Source organism: Manis pentadactyla, chromosome 10 (assembly GCF_030020395.1).
Source record: "Manis pentadactyla isolate mManPen7 chromosome 10, mManPen7.hap1, whole genome shotgun sequence".
NCBI classification, from domain to species: Eukaryota; Metazoa; Chordata; class Mammalia; order Pholidota; family Manidae; genus Manis; species Manis pentadactyla.
Window position 1 is genome coordinate 23,862,332 of NC_080028.1, and position 21,518 is coordinate 23,883,849.

Here is a 21,518-nt window from a genome sequence, read left to right on the forward strand (position 1 = left end):
TGCAAGCACCAAAGAGGATCTCTTTGCCATGTCTCTGCCTCTGGACAAGATTGTTCTTAAACTGCATGCTAGGTAGTACTGTGACCCTTTTCTTTCGTACCTGGAGTTTGAATTGGGGAACAACTTTTACATCAAAATGGATACAACTCAATAAAGTAAGCATTGAATGTTTAGCCAAGATGCACCCCACCACCTCCCACCACAACCACCAAGGCATCAGAGAAGCAGGGAAGGTCACTCAGTGCCCTCTCCAACGCCAGTGACCCCAGGCTGGGGTAGGGGGTGGGGGTGTCATTCCATGGGTCGTGAGACTCCGAGAGAAAGGGGTGGCAGGGGTGATGGTGGGGAGAGAGGGCTTATTTTGCTGCGGGATGTGATAAGTAGGCGCGCGCCTGTTTCGCGGTTTTTTAAGCCCCTCGGCATGCCCTGACCTGATCAAGAGGGAGTCAACTGCTCTCTGGAATGTTCCCAGAAAAGGTGGGAGACTGATTCCCTGAGTAGTACTGTGGGTGCTGGAAGGCACCAGGGGGGTCTCGCAGGGAGATGCAGGACAAGGGCCGGGAGGGGCAAGAGAGAAGCTGGGGGCCCAGGTGACGGACGTGCGCGGGAGTTGAGGCATGCGGTAGGAGCTGGCCAGGAGGCAGCGTGGGCGGCCAGTCGGGCCAGGGGGCCAGGGAACCCCTCCCGAGCTGCGGCGACTACCCGGCCACGCGCCTGCACTGCCGGGGCTGTCAAGAGAGCGCGGGGGGCGGGCGGGGAGGAAGGGGTGGAGGTGCGAGGGGGGGAGGGCTGGCACCGGAGCGCCGCGGTGTCGGTGCAATAAAAATGCATCCCATGCAACTGCCTATGGAGAAGGACGGGACCGAGACACAGCAGCAAGAGGAGGTGGTAAAAGCGGAGGAGGACGCCCAGGAGGCGGCGGCAGCGGCGGCCGGGAAGTGAAAGGTCTCACAAAGTTCAGCGGCTACTGTGGGCGCCGAGCCCCGGGCTGGCGGCGGAGGAGCCCGCAGGACCGCACCGCGGAGCAGAGCCGCCAAGCCGGCTATGGTCCCGGGGCTCCCACCGCCCCCCGAGTGCCCGGGCCAACCAAGGCCGGTGCGCGAGGGTCACTCCACTGACCGGCGCGGCCCCGGCCCGCAGCTCTCAGCCACCGGCGCCCGCTGACCGAGCCTGAAGCCCCAGGAGGACGAGGAAATAAAGAGCCCCGGTTCCTCCCAAGGACCGTCGGAGCTTCATCCAACAGCCAAGAGGGCTCGGCACCCTTCCTCGCCCGCGCGGCCCGGGTCCTCCCGGCTCCTCCCGGCCATGGGGAGCTGCGCGCGGCTGCTGCTGCTCTGGGGCTACTCCGCGGTGGCCGCAGGTGGGTGGTGACGCTGCCGGGCCCCCACCCCCCTTCCCTTGCTCCTTCTGTTCTCCACCTCGGGACTCGGGGGTGCAGGGGCGTGCGGGCTGGGAGCGCCGAGCTCAGCAACCGAGGATGAAATGAGTGGCCATGTTCCGCCTCCTTTCCCTGGGTCTCCGCAGTTTAAAATACTATTGATTTTTTTGCAACTGCGATACACACGCCCTTGGATAACCCGATATCCTGGGTGCGCCCTGCCAGAGATACTACGACCTTGGTTTCTTTCTCTGTTTGGGCTCGTAAAAAACTGCCTTTCCACTTTGTGAGCGAACAAAGGACCAAGCTCGCCATCCCCCGGCACTTCATGGCCTGAGGAATGATGGGGAGGGGTGGCCCAGCGACCCTGGGCGCGCGTGGGCCGAGGCCGCTGTCCTCTTGAGAGCGATCGGGGTAGTCCCCGACCTCATGCTGCGTACTAGGGAGCCAGGTAGGGACACCTGGGGCGGGTTCTGTGCCCACTTACCCGGGCAGCGGCTGGAGCGCTGTTAGCCCCCAGGCTGGGGCGGTAGGTGGGGGCCACCCTAGACTGCACGGAGCTGGCTGACCGCCCCCCAGGGAACTGGTACCCTGGCCGAGGCTCCGCAGGAGGTCGGAGGCGGGTCTGCTCCTTGTCTCGGTAACTGGACCGCCGGCAGAGGCGTCGTCAGATGCGCTATCCCTACCACTCCCATCCCGCTTTTCTCGGGCTGCCGCTGGCCGCCTGTTGCCGTTTCCAAATTCGGGAGCCCCTTCTGCTCTTCTTCCTCTCTCTTGCGGGTCCCCTGGTTTCCAGTTAGGGGGAAGGAAAGTGAGGGACGTTTTGGCCATCCGGTCTCTCAAACATATCTCGCTTGCCCCAAAAGGGGAGCGTGGGCTAGAGGTGCTGGTTGGTGGGTAGAGAGCATCGGTGCACTTCTCCCTTCCCTTGGGCGTCTTCCACTCGGTGCCCGGAGACGCCGGCACGCAGTAAAAGCAACCAGTCTGACTCACAGGAGCATCCTTGCTATACTTGGATGACTCTTTCTTTAGGGATTTCCAAGTATTTTGTCCACCAATTATTATCTGGCTCCAATCTTTTCTGCACTTCTTGTTAGTCTGGGGGCATTTAAAATTACTCAGAACTTTTCTCAAGGAGCCATTTAAGGTCTTAGATTTTACTTAAATTCTTCCTATTTATGCACCCCCGTGTGCACTTGTGCACGTTCCGCCAACCACAAATGAACTTCAATAAACCTTTCCCATTTCAAACCATGTTATGGCAAAAACATGCAAGCAATCAAGAGGTTGTAAATAAATATCACAAGGCAAGTGTTTCAAGTCAAAAATACTTGTACAGGCAGTATATGATTTTCCCTGAAATGCTTTACAGGTGAGTCATAGGTGTTTGGGTGATCTTGGCCACAAGCAGCTATTGCCCCAGCTTAACAGAACAGTGGCAAACAGTCTGGGCATAATGCACACTTGAATTTGACATTTAAAAAATATGCTTAAGGAAGCCCTTTCTTGTGGTGCCAAAAGTAATGTAGGGCTGGTGATTGTCAGTGAAATGTCTCTGTTTTAGTCTAAGCTGTCATTTGGTTTTTCCGACAGTACAGTGGTAACAGTTCAGAAGCGCTCCCTCTTACAAACAGAAACATTCAGTTAGCCAGAATTTGGGTGTTTGACCTCCTTTTCCTTCTTTCCTTGTTTTAATTTTTAAAATAGGTAATTTGGTTAAGGTATTCATAATTAAAATGACAAACCCAAATTAAAGGATTATAATATGTAGTGAGGATGTTAATAAGTAGGTATTGTTTATCATTTTAAGAGATTTTGAAACATTAAAGTCTGTTGGACTTCTGAGTGAAAGCACATGTTTCTTTCAGAAGGTGTTTTAGTTCACAGGTGACATTTAAAGGCGCTGTTAGTGGCTGCCAGACTGTAAACATTCTCCTGTTAAGCAAACAGGTAACTACTAGATAACCTGTCATAGGTAGAAACACTCAAGAGGCAGGGCATGTCAAATAAGCTTTTCTGCCATTTGGCAGTTTAGGGAGTTTTTTCTTAGTTATATTTACTTGATATTAAAAATGGATATTGTACAACTGAGCTTCAGTGATTTCTGGCTTTGCATCTTTAAATAAGATCCCATTGTATACTGATGAAGTATTTCATATCACTTTTTCTAGGGAATATGTCCCTTCATATTTTTTGGCTTAAAAATATAGTAAAATTCTACATTTCCTTTTTAATGCATTCTCATAAACATGTTAGATAATGCTTAGGGTTCAAATTATATTTGAAAGGTTAAATTAAGTGATCTTAAAAACATTATTGTTTTTGGTATTATTTAAGTCATGACTTCAAAAACAAAATAAGTATATCTCAAATATGGAGACTATTTGGAAAGCAAAGTACTTTAAAAGGTTTAGGCCCATTATCTTTACCCTGATGTTTCCATTTTCCTTCCTCTAGCTCTTTCTGTGAAGTGATTCTATTTTCTGTTATGTGAATTTTACACTCAAACATAAACACACACACTTGCATAAACAAATGGTGTGTAAGCACAGAACAGTATTCACACTCAAATTTGGTAGTTTCCTCTTTACTGAAAGTCTCAAGTTCTTTGAGGATAATTGACTTTTGAAGATGGACTAGATGGACAGAAGAGCTTTCCAAATGGGTTTCTCTTGAATAACATATGCTTTCCCTTCCCCAGGACTGAGCGGAGTAGCTGGACTGAGCTCCCGCTGTGAAAAAGCCTGTAATCCTCAGATGGGAAATTTGGCTTTAGGGAGAAAACTCTGGGCAGACACCACCTGCGGTCAGAACGCCACTGAACTGTACTGTTTTTATAGTGAGAACACTGATCTGACTTGTCGGCAGCCCAAATGTGATAAATGCAATGCTGCCCAGTCTCACCTGGCTCACCTGCCGGCTGCCATGGCAGACTCATCCTTCAGGTTTCCTCGCACATGGTGGCAGTCTGCTGAGGATGTGCACAGAGAAAAGATCCAGTTGGACCTGGAAGCTGAATTCTACTTCACTCATCTAATTATGGTGTTCAAGTCCCCCAGGCCGGCAGCCATGGTGCTGGACCGGTCCCAGGACTTTGGGAAGACATGGAAGCCTTACAAGTACTTTGCAACTAACTGCTCGGCTACATTTGGCCTAGAAGATGATGTTGTCAAGAAGGGAGCTATTTGCACTTCTAGATACTCCAGTCCTTTTCCATGCACTGGAGGAGAGGTAAGGGCACATGTTTAACTCTACACTGTAAGTTAGGTAGAAAAATGTTACCAGCCCACATTTTTTTTAAAGCATGAAGGTATACTTGTAGTAACATGAATGAAATTAGAATTTTTCATGAGCTTTATTTGTCATAAATTATTTCTCACCCTTAGACATGGCTGTGTAGTCATTTTCGGTTGCCCACTGGCTGGGTCTAAGTCAGAATTCCAGGATTTTAATTTTTTTCATTTTGTGGAAGAGTAGACACACATCATCACTCTCTTAGAGATTTAAAAGCCTACTAATTTCTTCAGTTAGTGGGACTACTTACCACACTTCTGAAGGAGCAAGAGCTATTGAGACAGCCTGTTCCTGGAGCTCGTGCTGTTATCTTCCTGAAACTGTTAACATAAATAGGAAGTAAATAAAAATAAAACCAAGGGAGAAAAAAATCTGTTTATCAGAAGGATACTTTTGTATAATAGTGGAGTTTTATTGTTAAGATTACAAGAGTGCATAGCCAACAAATGAAGGTACCTTTTTTTTAAGAGACAAAAGTTTTTTTTGGACTTCCAGATACATTATTTCCAGTTTAGGGACTTGGGTCTATCCTTGGCCCAAGACCATCTCAATCTTACTCTGTAAAACAGCCTTGTTAGTTACTGGTCCAATTTCTTTATGGAATGGTTTCTCTTTGTTTCATATTTCCCCTCCCCTAAAGGGAAAACAGGTCTTTTTAATTCACATGGGTGTACTAAAAAGTTTTCCCCCTTCAGCTTTATGAAAATAACATTCATAGAAAATTGGGTGAAAGCAGAGTAAGAGATCCTTCAACATGTAGATCAAGAAATATTGATTCAGAAAAAAGATGAAAAAGTAGATATAACCTTTCTAATTCTGGTACATGTCTGAACACAGAGACTAGGTAAGTGTTTCTTAAGTAGGGGTGATTTTCCTACTCTCCACCCATCCCAGGGCAATGTCTACAAGAGACATTTTTGCTGGAGAGAGACACTACTGGTGGGTGGAGGCCAGGGAGGCTGGTAAACAGTGCACAAGACAGCATCCCTCCCACACCCAAGGAAGAATTATTAGCCCAAAATGTCAATAGTACCATAGTTGAGAGAGCCTGCACTAGGTGTTAGGCATATGTCCGATGCATGTAGTACAATAGCAAAAGAGACTAAGATAAGCACTCCTCTGGCATTATGTTACTGTACACAGAATTCCCAGATGATTGTATTTAATAACATTTATTGAGCCCCTATTATGTGTCAGACACTGTACTCAGTGCTACTAATTCTGCCTTTGGTTTTGATGGGGGACGGGTGCTTGCCAGAGGCTTGATGAAAAGCTTGGTTTAGTCCCCCTATTACCATAGACACATAGGGACTTTTGCTTTATTATCCAACTACTTCTGTGTGCACTCTGTAGACCTGGAGGTGTGTGCTGACCCCAGAACTGGGTAGGATATGGCACAGAAGCACACAGACTCTTTTTCACTCTTCCTCATGGTCCCTAAGGTTGGCTTAATATTGTAAACCCATGTATATCCTGTCACAATGGACATTTTTAAAGATACAAGACAGGAAAGAGACAGATAAGTTAAACTCATTGTTTTTTTGTGTGGAAAGCACTTTGTGTCGCAAACAAATGAATGGCTTGAATTCTCAAATTGCTTTGGAATTGATCCACAGGCTCATATCGTTTCCCTGCATCTCATTGCTACTGGGCCATGTGTATCTATGAAGTAGTAAAAATACAGTTTCAGTAACCAGATGGCAGGCAGGCTTACTTAGAAAACATCACATTGAATGTATTACAATGGCCCAGGAATTACTTATAGATGACTACAGTAACATTTATTTTCCCTATAGTGAAAGCAAGATCTTGTCTTCTTTAAAGCCAAATTATTTATTGTCATCAATGCTTACATCAAATTTCAAGCAAATAGAGACTAAAATTTGTGTTAGTTATTTCAGTGTAGACAAACATCAAGTGCCACCTCATTCCCTCAAGTGCATTATTTGCAAGTGAATATTAAATCATCATAGAATTTCTTCCCTTCAGAGGAAGGTTTGGGAACAAATCTTTCCCTCCCTAGTAAGAGTAGAAGAGAGCCTTCCTTAAAGATAAGGAGCAGAGGAAGCCTCACTGGAAATGATTATTACCGACCTCTCCTATGTTGCTTTGGAATATAAATAAGTTCTGACCTATAAATCAGTTTTGCAATATAACTCTGTATTACCAATCTCTATCTTTGGAAACTGAGTGATCAGAAAAATAAACCAGTTAATATAGTGTCAAATAAGTACATAGTCTCAAATTTCATTTATTGCTTGTGTATAATATTATAGACCTGTATCTTTTTCCATACTATGTAAGACTTCATAGGTATTCTCTAGGTATTATCCTACTACTCAGGCTATATATCCCAGACTTTGTTTTCATTGTTCATGCTAAAAATCCTTTTTTGGAGCCTTAGAGAGACCTGTAGCCTCATGTCTAAGAAATCAGATACCTCCATCTTCAGAGTTGAAGCCACCAGTCATCTAAAAGAGGTCTTTAAAACTATAGGCCCCAAAATCCACCCAGAAGAATACCTTTTAAATCAAAGGGAAATCTGCTTCATAAACTTCCTAAACTGGTCAGCAGTTTCAAACAATGGAATATGGTTATCCTAAAAAGTGTCTCCTTTACAGGAAAAGAGATTGAGGCTCAGAGGTAAAGCAATTTTCCCAAAAACATACAGTCAATCAGTTATAAGACAGAGCTAGGACTAAGTCAAGAGCCTTCTGACTTAAAGCCTAGTGTTTGTTTAAGAAAATGGTGTTTCTCCTGAGAACTGCTAGCAGGAAGATATACGCACATTTCTCTTTTTACTAACTCACAACCATTTGCTATTCATTTGGATATGACAAGAAGGTAAAAAAGAATTTACCACATGGCTTTCTCTTGAGCAGGAATGTCCCCTGAGATGTCATTGGTGTTCCGGGAATAAAAGGTTCCATGACCAACGCTGGGAAACACTGACTGGGTTTAACACAATTAAACATCTATAAATACTACATAAATATTCTCATTATGTGTCCTGTATCTCCAAGTGGGAAATATAAGATGTGACATTCCTAAACTTATTTACCCACGGAATCTCCTTTTTCGGGACTTCAGAGATCCACTGAGCACAACTTAGTAAATGCTGAGGTATTAATGTGGAGGTATGAAGTGCTCCCCAAGTCCTGCTAAAAGGCACAGACAGGGGGAGATGTTGTTCAAGGGGTGCAAAGTTTCAGTTATGTAAGATGAGTAAATTATGGGGATCTAATGTACAGCAGTGTGACTATGGTTAACAATAGTGTAACAAAATAATATTGTATGGGTGAAATTTACTAAGAGGGTAGATCTTAAGTGTTCTCACCACATACTTGTAAAAACGTGGTAACTATCTAAGGTGATGAACATGTTAATTAGCTTGAACGTGATGATTTTTTTCATAATGGATATGTATATCAAATCATCAATATATACTCAATTTTCAGTTTTCAAATATACCTCAATATTTTAAAAAGCACAGACAGGCCTCATACTTGGCATGATTTGACATCAAAGCTCTCTGTCAACTGGGGACTTGGTCTCCTATTTAGTTGGAGCAGTAGATAATAACCTTGAAGCTGAAGATGTTAGGTTAATTATGCTTCTTCAGGATGCAAAGAAGCACCCTCAGATCACCTCTGGGTACAGAAAACAGAGAGAAGTGGGGAAATGTAGCAAGCCATTTTAGGTCCCACACAGTCAGGCCTTATGGAACTGGAATTTTGATTATTGCTGTTTAGGAAACAGCAATGTTCCAGTGACCCCCAAAGCAACTGTAAAACGATGTAGTTATCTCCATAGAAGTGAGAATTGCTTGCTCCCTGCTCTATTAGTTCACTATTAAAAGAAGTCTATTCAGAGATGGATAGCAACCAATCAAACTGCACAGATCTCTTTTCTCCAGAGCTTTATGAATACACAACATCCAAAGGGAGAAAGCAGGACAGAGAAGTCAAACAGGAGGCTGGGGCTCAAAGCACTAAGCAAAGACTGTTAGAGGGGAAGGATTGTGCTGGGCTTTTTACTTCTGAATCCCCAGCACTTGGCACATTGCTTGGATCACAGAAGGCAATCAATAAATCTGAATAAATGAATGATATGAAAGGCAGGGGTAGTATAGGAGAATATCCTAAAATGACACAGTTGCAGGAATGAATATAAGCCTTGAATAGGGGATAAGATTCAGAAACCCTGGTCAACATGGAGAAGCTGAGTTGATAAATATATAAGTTGGTGAAGGATCTTAAATAATGTTTATTCATCCATTTATTCATCAAATAATGTTGGAGCCATTATGTGCCTGATCCTGTTCCACATGCTGGGGATACAACACGTGGAATAGAAGTTAATGAAGGACCTTAAATAACGTTTATTCACCCATTTATTCATCAGGTGATTTTGGAGCTATTATGTGTCTGATCCAGTTCCACATGCAAGGGGTATAGCAGTGTGCTAAAGAGACAAAATAAATAAATAATAATAATAACCTGTTCCTGTGAAGCTTAGGTATTGAAGGAGCAGGTTGGGGGAGGATAGACAAAACATAATTAAGTGAAATAGTATGTCACAGTGTGGTGAGTACAAAGGAGAAAATGAAACAGGGTAGGGGATGGGGAATGCTGGCAGGGAGGGCTTGCTGGTTTAAAACAGATTGAAGGGTTTGTGTGCTGATGGAAGAGACAATGACAAGAATTCTGAGTTTTTTCATTAATGAACAAAATCAATAATTAAGGGTTCCATTTCTTTCAATATGTAAATATGAGGAAATGAAGTTGTATATTTAAATGACAGACATTGGTAAAAATCCCTCTTGCTAGTGTTTCTTAGAATAGGAGCATTTGAAAAGGAATCTAAATGTCAGAGATGGAAAAGCACATGACTGATGAGTAATCTGAAGCCTGAAGAGAGTTAAGTGACTTGTCTGCAATTACTCAGCTAAATATTTCCTGACTACTAGCCGAGTGCTGTTTCCACTATACTAGTTCAAAATTCCTTTGTGCCAAGCTGGTGGCATGAAAGATACAAAAACTATATACATTCCCTTCCTTCATAGTCCTTACAATCTACTAGGTAAGGACTAATTGTGATAACTTATGGATTGATTTATTAAACAATATGAAATAATGCACGACTAATTCCCCAAATGGGCTGTACACATAATATGCCTTTCAAGATCAGCGTATTTATTGTCTTTTTAGGCCATTGAAAGGATTACATTCCAGTACCTTGTGATAAAGTTAGTATGGGGCAAATGTGCAGAAAATGATAAGTTACTTAATCAGATTTTTACAGGTACTTACATTTATGGTGTGCTAAGTCATATTTAAGATTCTGAGACTGAAAAGATAAAACAAAGGAATGCTTTTTAATATTTGTTAGCTACTTGTTTTCCTCAATCACAGAAATTGTCTCTTGCCTATTTTTGCACAGCAGCAACACTCATGAGTCATAGCTGCAACTATCCACTGAAGCCCAGGCATTCTGGAGGGTGCACTGCATCATTTACCAATCTTACAAGAATCCTGTTAGTTGGGTACCAGTATTAACCCTACTTTATAGATAAAGAAACTGAGACTTAGTGAGTCAAATAATTTGGTCAGAATCAAATAAGTAATGATTTAACCTGTGCCAGAGCTGGGAGGATTAGAGCTTGCCTTAAAATTATTATCTGATTGGGTTTTATTGTAACTACAAAATAAAAATAAAAAACTAAACAGAAATTAAGTTGCTCTGGTAACTATTAGATATTGTATACAATTTAGAGCTTAACTGATCATTTGTAATACGGTTGCATCAACTCTATATAAATGAAGGTATTTTTTTATAGTAGACAAAAATTATCTATAACTTTTGCACAAAGACTGTTTGCACTTAATGTCAACCAAGATCATTTTAAAGTAAGCTATATGGAAGAGTATCACAGTTCTTCAATACCATTTAGCATACTTTTTATTTAATTGTTTTTGGGGGATAAAGGGAGTACTTTTTATCTAGCTAGTAACTGCTTTAAGTAATTTTTCTAAGTTAGTTATCCAATGTGTTGTTTTTCTTTGAAGCATATTCTCAACTATAATTGTGTTGAGCTTCCTTGAAAATAAAATGTTGTATATATTTATTTAGAGTGCTTCGATTATCTACACCCTGGGGCTACTCCCTTCCTGTAGGGGTGGGACTAGAGATTTATAACAGCGTTATAAATGCCTTTGGTTTATAGAAAACCCACAGGGTGTAAGTTATCAATAAAATTATTTAAAGAAGCTATGTAAAATTAGAACAAACCCAGAGATTAAATCAATAAGGTTTGATTTATTGGTTTCAAAGAGTAGATTTTTTCCTCCCAAAATACCTCCTTTCTAGCTTTAAAAAAAAAGTCTATTTAGCATCTGTTTGCTTCATATTTCAATTGTATGGTTTAACTTTGCCAATATTTGGTTAAAATAGTCTGGAAACCTTGAGAAATCAGACTGTAAAATACTGAGTTAGTAATGAGTGATTCACACTGGAAAATTAAGACTGGACAGTGAAGAGAAGATGAGGAGCAGGCACCTGGAGGCCTAGCATATCTGGGCATTCAAGGCAACTTCCTACCAAGGCAATGAGTAACCCAAGAAACTAGAATGGGGGTAGTAGGGGTTGGGGACTCTCAGAGATGAGAAAAACGAGTCACGTCCAAAAATTAGAAAGTTACTGCTTCTGATCAGTGTCTGAAAAGTCAGTGAATATAATCTCTCCCTCCTCTGCATTCTGTGTTGTTCATGTAGACTGTAATATATTTCTTGCCTACTCAGTGTCTCTACTTGGATGTCTCACAGACAACTCATACCCGATATCCTATCTATTCTACTCCTATACTGCTCACTTCTTGAGGAACTTTGTCCCTTTTATCATTGTATACACTCTGTGGCTCCCAACCCCCAACCTTTACACCTAGCACAGACCTCTACCAGACATAAATGTCTAAATTATATTTGTTGAATTGAATTATTAGAAAATAACTATAAAATAATAATACTGTTTATTAGCTGTGTTGAGTGTTACACATTTACTAAGTAATAATCCTTTCATATAAGTTATGATTTGTTCATTCTTTCTACAAATACTTTTTAAAGTATCTCCTATGTGCCAGAGTTGGGGACACAGAACAAAAAGTCAAAAATTCCTGCCCTCCAGCTTTCCTTCTAAATGTAAGGTGCTAAACAAATTAAAATATATAGAATTTTAGATAGTGATAAGTATAAAGAAAAAATAAACTAGGGGGGTGGCTTGTAAGTGGGGAGGGGGTTTAAATGTTTAGGCAGAGCTCCCAGAGAAAGCGTCACTGAGACTTTAGAATAAGGACCTGAAGGAGAGCAGAAGTGAGGCAGGGTGGGGGTATCTAGGGAAAGAAAGAACAAGGGCCTGAGGAAGTCTGCCTGTGCCATCAGGACAGTGAGTAGGCTGAGCTGAAGCAGAAGGGTTGAGGTGCAGTATAGTAGGTGAGGTCAGACATCAGAGAGATAATGCGGAGGTATGGGAGATTATGTGGGGCTTCGTAATCAGATAGCCCAAATTTACACCTAGGTCAGTTAAAGACTGTTAATTATTTATACTATCACCTTTCACTCTCAACGTGTCCCGATTTGGTCCATATGTTATTATAAGTTATTATTGTAAGGCCATCAATTGTTCCTCTGAATGATATTGGAAGCCATTGGAGGTTTTAAGCAAAGGGTGATTGGATCCATTTATTTTTAGTAGGATCGTCTGGCTTGTGTGTTAAGAAAAGAACAAAGGGGAAAACTGAGATACCAGGTAGAATGCTATTGCAATAATTCAGACTAGATCTGATAGTGCATGGACAGAGGGTGACAATGGAAATGGTCAAAGCATCTGTTTTATGGAGAGAGCCAACAGCATTTGCTGACAGGTTGGATGTAGGGTGTGAGAGAGCGAAGTAAGGATTTTTTAGCTTGAGCACCTGGAAGAATGAAGTAAGCCAGCTATTTACTGACATGGGGAAGACTCTGGGGGGGTGGGGGGCAGATTTGGAGAGGAATGCCAGGAGCTCATTTCTGGACACATTAAGTGTGAGTTGTTGTTGAGACATCCAAGTGGAGATATTGAGTAGGCAGTTGATCTGTGAGTTTAGAGTTCAGAGGTGAGGTCTGGACTAAATATATCAATTTGGGAGTCATCAGTGCAGAGATGTTAGTTAAAGCCATGAAACTGGCTGAGATTATCAAGGGAGTAGGTGTGGGTAGGAAAGAAGGAAAGAAGAAGATCCAAGAACTGAGTCCAGGGGAGGATCAGACTTAGCCCACTGATGCTGCCATTACTAAAAACACTTTTGCAACTCCCAACACTTAGATGAAAATGAGTCTCACCACATTAGAGTTCCAAAAGTTGGTAATGAAGCAGCAACATGAATGGAATAATATTGACTTACCAGAGTCAAACAGTAAGTGCAAATTCTAAAACGGCAAGTGAGAGGAACGTCCGGAGAGCTGCCACTTTAGGTCTTCAAAAGATGAACCAAAACAAATAGGGAGGAGGGAAAGCACTAATTGGATAATAAATAATGATGGAAAAGGGAGAGGGAAGACTATTGAAGAAGAAAGATTTCTTTGAAAATACCATGCTAAAGGGAAATACTGATTTTAAGGGCCTTCAGGGCCTCCATATTCCATTTCTTCTAGATCATCTAACTTTTCATCCTTTTCTGATTCAAAACTCCAGCTGTAGGAGCAATTTTTTGGAATGATTTTTAAAAAGTCATTTTTTTAATGCCCTGGGTCATCATAGTATTGGAAGTAAAATGAAAATATGGAAATATAGCACTGTGCACATTTTTTCTGCTTAGTTTGTATTCTGAAATTTGCAGAATGTGATGGAGAGCATCTACCTAAGGTATGGAAGCTATACGATTAATCCCCTTTAAGTAAAAGGATTTATATTTTCACAGCTCCCTAAAGTAGGCTGTTAGTGTTTTAATTAATGTTTAGTACGTTAATGTTTAATTGTTGAGGAGAAAAGAAAACCAACATTAGAGATCACAGTGGAATGTGTCAATTTCTGTGCTGAGCATTTTGCATATATCTCACTTTGTCTCTAAGAAACAAATTCTTTCTGGGATGGTTTGTCTTACTAATGAACAAACATCAACACTCTTTCTGTGTCATATTTGTCTTTTCTTCCTAACTTTCCTGCAGCTTATAGAGGAGCAGAAGTTTTCCAGGCATCAGCTATGTTTGCTGATCACTTCATACTTCATAATCACAATTCCTAAAACAAAAAAATTGTGAAAAACATTCACATGCTTTCTAAAGGACATCATGTTCACTTACCTTAATACTGTATCTTTTGACTGCTGCTGAAGAAATCTCCATTTACAATTAAATTGAAGAGAGAAAATGAATCATTTTCTCATACTGTTTGATCTCCACTAAGAATTTTTTTTTTAATTTCAGTGATTCTGCCCCTTCTGAGGTTTTTGAAGTTTTCTATCAATTCCTTTAGTAATGGCTGCCTACATTTCTCTCATATCTTATAGCCTAATAAATAGGTGTGACTCCACCTCCACCTTGAATAAAAAGCAAAGGGCAATGGAGGACATGTTAAACCAATGGTCTGTTAGAAGAACCAAACACCGCATTCTCCAGGAGCCCTCATTCCAATACTCCTAAAGGAATACAACTCCTAAAGGAGCTGCTGTTCTTCCAAATTTTAATTTCTTTCCTCAGAGCATGTAGATATGTCACATTAGACCATTTCTTTTATCTATTTATTATCTTTTATTTGGTAGACCACTTCTCTGGCTTGAAATACCTATTTGTCTTCAAAAAGTGGACATGATACCTAGCCTGCCCCCATGATTTTCTCTCTGGAATGTCCTATCAGATCTCTCAACTCCATTACCCCCTTTTCTTCCCTTCACATGATTCCAGGTCAGTCCTACTGTTGACCTTTTACTCCTTCACCTAGACAGCTTAACTCCATTGGGCAAAATGAAAATACAATTGTACTGAGAGATACCTCAAAAAATTTATGTTTTCCAACCTCAATTTAGCTGTCAACTTCCCTGGAAGTCTTTTTTTCTTCTATTCTCTTTCATTCCTGAAGTGACTATTTCAAACCCTCTTTCCCTCCCCACACTCACTGCTTGCTCTCAGCTAATGAGCTTGCCTCCTACCTCACTGGGAAAATAAATATCTGCATAAATGGCATCACTGTCTAATCCAGAAAAGCTGAGATTCATTCTCAACTCCTTTCTCTCTTCAGCCAGCCTCAGTCATTCACCAGGTCTATCCCAGGTGTGTTTCTTGAGTATGTATGCTTTTCTCTGTTCCTATGGCTACAATCCTGGGTCAGACCACTGTTGTTTTTCATCTGTATACATTATTTCAATATTCTCCTGAATGTTCTCTCTATTTTGTCTTCTTGCTTCCCAGTCTATTCTCTATACCACACCCTGGAGATTTTTTAAAGTCCAAAATGTCACTTCCCTGATCAACACTCTTCAGTGACACCTCATTTCCATCATAACATAGCCCACATTCTTTAACAGGGCATGCTAGGCCCTTTATGAATGCCCCCTGGCCTCATCACCTCCTCTTACATCCTCTTACACCATCACTTCCAGCTGTACCTATTGAACTAATTGTATTACCCCAAGATGCCATGCTCTGTCTCATCCTCTGACCCTGGACATGCTTCCTTGTCCTAGTGCTCTTCTCTTCTGCTCCCAGTCCTACCTCTCATTTGCTTAGCTAAGTTGTCACTCAGATATTTTCTGGAGGGATAGGCGATGGTTAGATAGCTCATCCTTAAGGATTTTGCTTAAACTTCACCTCTTCCCAAAACTCTGGGTTAGATACACTATACATGTGTGTCACATATGTGCACCCATAGCATATAGTCACCTCTGTCCTAGCATTTATCACATTATTTTCAAGCACTTAAGGTAGGTAGTATAGACCACACTTTGAGAAATACTACCTTAACACCTAACATGATGCCTGATGTACTGAATAGATATTTATCAAGTAAATGAACTCTGAGGCATTATCATTAACATTATTGGTAATGAATATTTATTGCTTTTAGTGGCTTAAAGCATTTTTATGGCAGAGTATCTGGTATGCAGATACACCAAACAGTCTGTTAGAGAGATGACCTAAGTGTCCCATAAGTGAGCCATTTAGGATGACAGATCCTAAGGCAGACAGTTGGTCAGTACAATTTCCCATGAAGGACAATGTCACAGGTTCCATCCCTTCATAAACCTAAACCATAGGCTCTATTCCTAATCTGTGATGGCCTGGGACAAAGGGTTCCAGTTAAGATGGAAAGGTACAAATCTTACTGCCTCTTGGAAAACAGTGGCAGATGCACGTAAAGTTTAACTTAGGGATTTTGTTTTTCATCAGTCTTTGGAAATGATTGAATTGAGGGCCTCATATTTCTTCTGCAATGTTTCCAGCTGGGTTTCTTTTCATAATGCTGTGTTGGATGCAAGGGTGGTTGTTTTGTGATTCTGAAAAACAATCACCTCATGACACTGCCTCTGGACAAACTTGTGCAGCTATTCGGTTCACCAAACTTGTTACTCTCTCTTCCTAAGAGCTATTTCAAAAAAGCCAAATTCAAGTCACCTGCATTTCTAGTTAGAGGAGAAACTAACTTTGAAGAAAGAGGCTTACATATTATTTTCTTTGACAAGACAAACACGAAAATTTTAAAAGAAGTAAAATTTGTAAGCTATGTCTCTTTTCTATTACCTGAACTTCATTGTAGTATATTTTTGCTCTCAAAGAGTTCACACTCTAATTGAGACTTTTAAGTTGCTATCTCATAAGGTAGGAATAATAGCTGAAAGGTGGAGAAGGCAATTCTTTGCAAAAGTGCACATGTATAAAGAAAGTCAACCCTCAGACTGGTTGGAGAGTATGGTATGGTGTGGGGCGGAGGAGGGAGGGAGAGGGATGGAGGAAGATGAGGCAGGCCCTAGAGGTTCAGGTCAGATTATACAGGGTCTAGGACAAGTATCTTAGACTTGATCTTGTGCATAGTGGAGATCAATCGACAGCTCTGTGAAGTGATGACATAATCAGAACTGTTTGAGAAAGACAACTTGGAGCAGTGTGAAAGATTCTTGAACAAAACTTATGAGATTAAACTTAACAGTGATAAATATAAATTCCTTTTTTCAAAAATTAGTTATACTACCACCAGAGAGGTGTGACTTATCAACTACTCATGTGAAAAAGACTTGAGGATTTCAATTGACCGTGATTTCAATGTGAATCAGTAATATATTACAACTGCCAACAAAGCTAATGCAACTTTAGGTGACATTAATAAAGAATAATGTTCCAAACAGAGAGAATACTCCTTCTCTTGTGTTCTCTAGTCAAAGCATAGCTAGAATATTATACTCAGATCAAGATATTCCTATTTAGAGAGAGCTGAGCAGAACCGGTAAGATCAATTAGAAAACTCATTATATAACGAACAATTAACTTGGGATATTTTGCCTATGAGAGAGGATTTATGGATGTTCAGAAATTGCTAGCATTCTTTAGATGTTTTAAGAGGGATTAAATGGACTCTGATGCTTTCAGAAGGCAAGAGTATGACCAAAGACTTTCTTAAAAACTGGAGGTGTCCAAAAAAATCATGTGAGCTCACTTGAGTTTCTCATCCCATGAAATGTTTCGGCAAAGGCTGAGTGATCCCCAGTGAGATGTCACTGAGAGAATTCATGTACAGAGTTGGAAGTATGTCTCAGGACCATTTAATGTCTCATCTACCTCTGAACACACAGATTGTGCCATAGACTTAAGAAAATCCTTTGCATCCAAACCATTCCAACAGCAGAGGCCTTCAGCTGGGCATTGCTTAGCTGGTCACATTACTCTTCCCGCTAGCTAGGCAGAAGCCCTCAACTGTGGTGTAATCTCTTTGGGGAGACCTCATTTCTTGCAAAGTGAGTGGTCCTTCTTCTTAACCACACAACACAGGAAGTCACTTAAGTGCCAAACAAAGAGGAATCAGGGGAAAAAGAAATAAGTCTCTACTCTCTGAGTCTCTATTTTGTATTAATAAATGACATTTTTGTCTATAGTTTATAATATTACTAGATGTAATGTGATAGCATAAATTAAGGTAGAGTCTCATGTCCAGTCCATTACCAGGTTCTAGTGGCTCTCTAAACTGGATCTCACCTCCACTGTCACCACTTCTGTTCAAGTTCTCTCTTCTTGCATCAAACTTCTCAAGCAGACCAAATGTGTCTCTCTCTTTAATTTAGAGGTCTTTGTTCTTCATTTATAAACTGAATCAATGTGAGAAAGAGTAAGATAAGGCATATATAAGTGTTTTTTATAAATGACTAGTATTATACAAATGCTAATTATTATTAATAATAATACAAATCAGTTACATTATTAGTGAAGTAGACTTTTGGACTAATTCATCCAGTCATTCAGTAAATATTTGGGTGCCCACTCTGTATCTGGCACTATTCCAAGCTCTGGGGATACTGTACTAAACAAAAATAGACATAAAATGCATTCTAAAGTCCAGGCAATTGACTTACAGATTTTTAGAGCACAAATTGCTCGTAAAATAGGGAGTTCCTATATTAACATTGTTTAACTGTCAATATTTCCAAGAGCATCAAGGTTCTACATTTTTGCTTAGTGTTTTCAGACAGACATTTAGTTAAAGAACAACATTAGTCTGAGCCATTTAATAGTAGATAAAGTAAATATAAATTATATACTTTTTATTAAAGAAATAGCCTAGTCATCTTCACAGACAGGCAAAAAGAGACTAGAGGCAGTTAGATTTAAAGAAAAATGTACAAAGGACAGTTCATGTGTCTTTGTTCCATATTTAGGACTACATATCTATGGTGATTCTAAAAATTCTTTTCAAACTATATTATGAATGTCAAGTACAAGATAAGGAAGTAAGTTTAGAAAGATATTTTTAGATGGCAATGATATGGTAAGATGCAAGTGTGAGCTTAAGGTAAAATTTCTTATCAAAACTGAAAAAAATGTGTCCACCTACACCTCGTTGGTATTTCAGACTCAAGGAGGAATTTCCAAGTGATTCTACTAAGAGGTTGAGGTTGCTCTATAGTGAACTCGAGAGTGAGCTAGCAGAGTGAGGTTCCTGGCCCTTGTCTGGATTCTGCATTTCAACTTGCCTTTATTCTTTTGTTAAAACTAGCTACTCTGTGATTCGTATGGCAAGTTTGTTGTTAAGATTAATTTTTAAAAAATAATATGCTTGAAAAAAATCTATTTTTAGGTCCTGTTCAAGTTAGTTAGGGAGTTAAAACATACTTTAAAGATTATCAATTTGAAATATTGTAACCAGCACTCACAGACACACACCTGTTTTCCTGGAAATTGATAAAACATGTACTAGGCACACATGGAAATTCACAGCCAGGAATTCAATGAGGTATTATTTCTGCTCCTATTTAGCTCTCTTCTTTTTTTTAAAAAGGAAGCCTACTTGATAAAGCACTCAGCTACTGATATGTGGTCTAGCAGGTGCTGTGGGTGTAACCAGGAGGATATGTGACCTGCGGAGCTGGCCCCTGGGACTGTCATCCTCAAAGGCCATTTTAAACTCCTGGTCAGTTTCCAGCCAGTCACCTTCATCACTTCAGATTGCTGAGAGAGATGGAGGGAAATAACTCTGTTTCCTGGATATTTAGACTGCTTCCCCTTTCTTCACCTCCCCCCACCCCTCTGTTACCTCAGCCTTACCTGTCAATTTGCCTGTCAGTTTAGTTGGTGTGTAATAAGAAATATTATCTTCTCATGAACTAAATAATATAGTGACCAATGTTATGAAAATATGCAGGTAAAATCATGACATTTTATTCTGATATAGAAGTGACTTTTTGCTCCCCTTCCTTACCCCTCAAAATAATGACTTCTGGACTACAATCTTGCCTGTTTTATCATGATTGGTGATGAATGCTCAAGAGACCACGTAAACAATATCCTCATAGAGAACTCATTTTTTTCCTCTCATACCACAGCCTGCACTCGTCAACTCCATTTTTTCCCAAACTGCTGTATTGAAAATACTATAAGTCTTTTAAAATCTGAATATTCCTTAGATTACAGAAAAACCTTTGAAATGCATTTGGATTTACAAAAATGAAACTGGGAAAAGGAATTGTTCAAAAGTAGAGGTTAGAGTTTGACAGAGGGGAAAATGTCTGGAAAATATTGTAATCAGTAGCTTGTACATATAAATAAAATGGATATCACTTGCTACTCAGCCAGAGTGGTAAGTGGTTTAGAAACTATGTGATATGAGGCCCTGCAGATATTTTAGCTGGAGAATGAAAGTTAAGTTGATGGCTGCCCTTAAATATTTGAAGGACTTCTTTTTGAAGATTGAAATAGACTTATTTTGTATAGCTCCAAGACCAGCATTAGAAGTTACAGAGGACAGATCATAGCTTAAAACAGAGGAACTTTTTGATAATTAAAACCATCAAAAAATAAAACATGCTGCCCAATAACGGTGTGGGGTCTAGTAGAGAATGGATGGATATCAGCTACTCTAAAGGAACTTCCTGCATTGAGGATCTGGGTTAAATGGCCTTTTGTTCTCTTCTGATTTTTAAAAATATTTTGAACTGCTTTCTGGCACTACTCTTGATAGAGCTCAATTTTCAAGAATTCGAGGACAATTGTAATCCTATGCATTACTGACTTTCTTGTTCAGTTTTGTATCCAGAGTACCTAGCACAGTCAGTACCTGAAACAAAATATTTCCTTAACAGGTAATGGTTGAATTAATAATAAATTATTCTTTTCTTTTTTCTTATTGAAGTATTGTTAATATACAATCTTTTCTTGGTTTCAAGTCTACAACACAGTGGTTCAACAGTTACCCATATTATTAAATCCACACCCCATCTAGTGCAGTTACTATCTGTCAACATAGGAAGCTGTCACAGAATCATTGACTATATTCTCCATGCTGTACTGCTATCTCTGTGACCAACTTATATTATGATAGAGAATTTTTGTGGCCCTGTATCCTCCTCATAATCCCCACCCACCCATCCCAACCTCTCCCCTATGGGAACTACCAGTCACTTCTCAGTATCTATGAGTCTACAGCTATTTTGTTCATTTTGTTTTGTTTTGTTTTGATATTCTGAAAATAAGTGGAATCATATGGTATTTATCTTTCTTTGCCTGGCTTATTTCACTGAGCATAATACCCTCTAGGTCCATCCATGTTGTTGCAAATGGTTGGGTTTCTTTCCTTTTTATAATGGCTGAATAATATTCCATTGTGTATATGTGCCACATCTTCTTTATCCATTCATCTATTGATGGACACTTAGGTTGCTTTTTAACTTGGCTATTACAAATAATGCAGTGATAAATATAGGGGTGCATATGTCTTTTCAAATCAGGGATTTTGTTTTCTTCAAGTCGATTCCTTCAAGTGAAATTACTGGGTTTAATGGTATTTCTATTTTTGGTTGTTTGAGGAACCTCCATACTGCTTTCCACAGCAACTGCACCAATTTAAGTTTCCACTAACAGTGTAGGAGGGTTCCTATTTCTCAGCATCCTTGCCAACACTTGTTATTTCTTGTCTTTTGGATGGTGGCCATTCTAACTGGTGTGAGGTGATATCTTATTGTGGTTTTGATTTGCATTTCTTCAATGATTAGCAATATGAAGCATGTTTTCATGTGCCTGTTAGCCATCTGTATTTCTTCTTAGGAGAAATGTAAGTGGTTCTTTTATTAAAGGGCTTAATTTCACAAAGACCTGGGAATTTATCTTATTTAATCATG

At 40.2% G+C, this 21,518-nt stretch overlaps 1 protein-coding gene across 1 annotated transcript in view; it reads left to right on the top strand.

Moving 5' to 3' along the window:
* Window positions 1-774: 774 nt before the first annotated feature.
* The window catches only part of NTN4 (netrin 4), a 106,494-nt gene continuing 85,750 nt past the window's right edge, over window positions 775-21,518 (top strand). The window contains exons 1-2 of the mRNA XM_036891303.2: window positions 775-1,360; window positions 4,080-4,609. Of these exons, the coding sequence (XP_036747198.2) occupies window positions 1,306-1,360; window positions 4,080-4,609 (585 nt within the window). The 5' untranslated portion in view covers window positions 775-1,305. The remainder of the gene's footprint in view (window positions 1,361-4,079; window positions 4,610-21,518) is intronic.